The 4,453-nt window shown below is 48.0% G+C and overlaps 1 protein-coding gene across 1 annotated transcript in view; it reads left to right on the plus strand.

Annotated features, from left to right (window-relative positions):
* dnajc11b (DnaJ (Hsp40) homolog, subfamily C, member 11b) overlaps positions 1 to 4,453 on the plus strand; it is a 24,153-nt gene that overhangs the window by 10,493 nt on the left and 9,207 nt on the right. Inside the window, 4 exon segments of the mRNA XM_023996502.2 lie at positions 699 to 784; positions 1,113 to 1,229; positions 1,490 to 1,645; positions 3,069 to 3,138. Coding sequence (XP_023852270.2) covers positions 699 to 784; positions 1,113 to 1,229; positions 1,490 to 1,645; positions 3,069 to 3,138 — 429 coding nt within the window.

The raw sequence follows: 4,453 nt of genomic DNA on the forward strand, positions 1-4,453 counted from the left end.
ACAGGGGGAGGAAACAAGTGAGGGTGAGGGACACCCAGCTAGAGGGGGGAAGGAAACAAGGTGAGGAGTGAGGGACACCCAGCTAAAGGGAGAGGAAACAAGGTGAGGGAGTGAGGACACCCAGCTAAGGGGGAGGAAACAAGGTGAGGGTGAGGGACACCCAGCTAGAGGGGGGAGGAAACAAGGTGAGGAGTGAGGGACACCCAGCTAAAGGGAGGAAACAAGGTGAGGAGTGAGGACACCCAGCTAAAGGGAGAGGAAACAAGGTGAGGAGTGAGGGACACCAGCTAGAGGGGAGAGGAAACAGGTGAGGAGTGAGGGACACCCAGCTAAGAGGAGAGGAAAACAAGGTGAGGAGTGAGGGACACCAGCTAGAGGGGAGGAAACAAGGTTGAGGAGTGGAGGACCCCAGCTAGAGGGGAGGAAACAGGTGAGGAGTGAGGGACACCCAGCTAAGAGGGAGAGGAAACAAGGTGAGGAGTAGCTGGGTGTCCCTCACTCCTCACCTTGTTTCCTCCCCCTGTAGCTGGGTGTCCCTCACTCCTCACCTTGTTTCCTCTCTCCCTCTAGGTGGGTGTCCCTCACTCCTCACCTTGTTTTCTCCCCCTCTAGCTGGGTGTCCCTCACACCTCACCTTGTTTCCTCCCCCTCTAGTTGGGTGTCCCTCACACCTCACCTTGTTTCCTCTCTCCCTCTAGCTGGGTGTCCCTCACTCCTATCTGATGATGAGTTACCAGTACAAGTTCCAGGATGAGGACCAGACCAAGATCAAGGGATCGATTAAGTACGCACACCCTATTATACTACTCACCCAATCCCCCCCTTCCACAAAATATGTACATATTGGACTATAAATTGTGCCTTCCTTTATTATACTTATGCTAAAATGTTTGTTCTATTCTACTGAGCCATTTACTTTCTGTTCATATTCTTATCTTTTATTATTTCTTATTGTTGTTACATTGTGGAGAAGGCACCTGGAAGTAAGCATTTGGTTGGATGATGTATACCATGCGTATCCCGTACTAATAAAACGTGAAACTACATGTGAATAGGTAAGGTGGAAGTCTGGCCCTTATTGGTGTTGTGGGGTGTGTGTTTGTGTGTGTCAGGACTGGATGGTTTGGTACAGTGGTGGAGTATGGAGCAGAGAGGAAGATCAGTCGGCACAGTGTCCTGGCTGCTACTGTCAGTGTCGGAGTGCCACAGGGAGTCACCCTCAAAATCAGGTACTACAACACAAATACAGTCTGTGTAATACAGTGTGTAATACAAACAACGTGTAATACAGTTTAGTACAGTGTATAATACACTGTGTGTGTGCGTGCGTTTGTGCATGCATGTGTGTGTGCATGAGTGGCATGTCTATCTGTGTCTTGGCTACTAAATATTTCGCTTAGGGGGTTCAGGTTTACCCCAAAATCAGGTGATAGTATTATTACTTTTCATAGTACAGTATGTACTGTAATTTGTTTCCTTCTCTCCCTAGGTTGGCTCGTGCCAATCAGACCTATCTATTCCCAGTCCACCTGACAGACCAGCTGCTGCCCAGTGCAGTGTTCTACGCCACTGTGGGGCCTCTACTAGTCTACATGGCCATACACAGACTGGTCATTATACCATACACATGCTCCCAGAAACAACAGTGAGCTTCTCTCTCTCTCTCTCTCTCCTTCTCACTCACTCACTTCACTCACTCACTCACTCACTCACTCACTACTCACTCACTCACCTCACTCACTCACTCACTCACTCACTCACTCCACTCTCACACACACACACAACACACACACCACACACAACACACACACACACACACACACACACACACACACACACACGCCTGCAAATTTACTTGGCAGTAGTTATTAGACCCAGGAAAACTCTCACATCTTGTTGTGTCTGTCTGTCTCTGTCTGTCCCTGTCTGTCCTTGTCTGTCTGACCTGTTCTTGTCTGTCTGTCTCTGCTGTCTGTGTCTGTCTGTCCCTGTCTGTCTCTTCTGCCTGTCCCTGCGCTGTCCCTGTTTGTCTCTGTCTGTACCTGTCTGTCCCTGTCTGTCCTTGTCTGTCTGTACCTGTTCTTGTCTGTCTGTCTCTGCCTGCTGTGTCTGTCTGTCCCTGTCTGTCTCTTCTGCCTGTCCCTGCCTGTTCCTGTTTGTCTCTGTCTGTACCTGTCTGTCCCTGTCTGTTCCTGCCTGTCCCTGTTTGTCTCTGTCTGTACCTGTCTGTCTGCCTGTCCCTGCCTGTCTATGTCCATCCCTGTCTGTCTCGTCTGTCCCTTCCTGTCTCTGTCTTTCATGTCTGTCCTTGTCTGTCTGTCCCTGTCTGTCTGGTCTGTCTGTCTGTCTGTCTGTCTGTCTGTCTGTCTGTCTGTTCTGTCTGTCTGTCTGTCTGTCCATCTGTCTGTGTGTCTGTGTCTCTGTCTTTTCATGTCTTTCACCTGTCTGTCTGCATGGCTGTCCCTACCTGTCTCTGTCTCACCCTGTCCGTCCCTGCCTGTCCCTGTCTGTTCCTGTCTGTTCCTGCCCTGTCCCTGTCTGTCCCTACCTGTCTCTGTCTCACCCTGTCTGTCCCTGTCTGTCCCTGTCTGTCCTTGTTTGTCTGTCTCTGCCTGTCTCTGTCTGTCTGTCCCTACCTCTCTGTCTCACCCTGTCTTTCCCTGTCTGTCCTTGTTTGTCTGTTCCTGTCTTTCTCTGTCTGGCCTGTCTACTGTCTCACCCTGTCTGTCCCCTGTCTGTCCCTGCCTGTCCCTGTCTGTCCTACCTGTCGTCTAGTCTCCCCTTGTCCTTCCCCTTCTGTCCTGTCTGTCCCTGTCTGTCCTTGTTTGTCTGTCTCTGCCTGTCTCTGTCTGTCCCTACCTGTCTCTGTCTCACCCTGTCTTTCCCTGTCTGTCCTTGTTTGTCTGTTCCTGTCTTTGTCTGTCTGTCTGTCTCTGTCTGTCTCTTTCTGTCTCTGTCTGTCCCTGCCTGTCCCGGTATGTCCCTGTCTGTCATTGTCTGTCCCTGCCTGTCCCGGTATGTCTCGGCCTATCCCTGTTTGACCCTTTCTGTCCCTGTCTGTCCAACAGAGATCTGGAGCTACAGAGGAAGAGCTCAGAAGTAGACATGGTCAAGAAGAAACAAGAGGCGGAGTCAGCCGTGAGGAACATCCATACATACTACACACAAATCAAATCAAATCAAATTGTATTTGGCGCATCTGACTAATACAATAGGTGTAGACCTGACAGTGATATGCTAACTTACGAGCCCCTAACCAGCAATGCAGTTTAAAAAAAAAATACGGATAACAATAAGAAATAAAAAGTAACAAGTAATTAAAGAGCAGCAGTAAAATCACAATAGTGAGACTGTATACAGGGGGGTACCGGTACAGAGTCAATGTGCGGGGGCACCTGTTAGTTGAGGTAATATAGGTAGAGTTATTAAAGTGACTATGCAGATGATAACAACAGAGAGTAACAGTGGTGTAAAAGGGGGCAATACAAAAACATTTTTTACCTTTATTTAACTAGGCAAGTCAGTTAAGAACAAATCAAATCAAATGTATTTATATAGCCCTTCTTACATCAGCTGATATCTCAGTGCTGTACAGAAACCCAGCCTAAAACCCCAAACAGCAAGCAATGCAGGTGTAGAAGCATGGTGGCTAGGTAAAACTTCCTAGAAAGGCCAAAACCTAGGAAGAAACCTAGAGAGGAACCAGGCTATGAGGGGTGGCCAGTCCTCTTCTGGCTGTGCCGGGTGGAGACTATAACAGAACATGGCCAAGATGTTCAAATGTTCATAAATGACCAGCATGGTCAAATAATAATAATCACAGTAGTTGTCGAGGGTGCAGCAAGTCAGCACCTCAGGAGTAAATGTCAGTTGGCTTTTCATAGCCTATCATTAGCCGATCTCTACCGCTCCTGCGGTCTCTAGAGAGTTGAAAACAGCAGGTCTGGGACAGGTCTGGGACCATGAGGACAGATGCAGAGCCTCGATCTGACGCCATTAAAAGGTAATTATCCACCCTCACAAGTGCAGTCTCAGTGCTATGATGGGGTTAAAACCAGACTGAAGCATTTTGTATACATTGTTTGTCTTCAGGAAGGCAGTGAGTTGCTGCGCAACAGCTTTTTCAATTTTTTTTGAGAGGAATGGAAGATTCGATATAGGCCGATAGTTTTTATATTTTCTGGTCAAGTTTGGCTTTTTCAAGAGAGGCTTTATTACTGCTACTTTTGTGAGTTTGGTACACATCCGTAGATTAGAGAGCTGTTTATTATGTTACATAGGAGGGCCAAGCACAGGAAGCAGCTCTTTCAGTAGTTTAGTTGGATAGGGTCCATATGCAGCTTGAGGTTTAGAGGCCATGATTATTTTCATCATTGTGTCAAGAGATATAGTACTAAAACACATGAGTGTCTCTCTTGATCCTGGTCTGGCAGAGTTGTACAGACTCAGGACA

The sequence above is a fragment of the Salvelinus sp. IW2-2015 genome, linkage group LG11 (assembly GCF_002910315.2).
Source record: "Salvelinus sp. IW2-2015 linkage group LG11, ASM291031v2, whole genome shotgun sequence".
Classification (NCBI taxonomy): Eukaryota; Metazoa; Chordata; class Actinopteri; order Salmoniformes; family Salmonidae; genus Salvelinus; species Salvelinus sp. IW2-2015.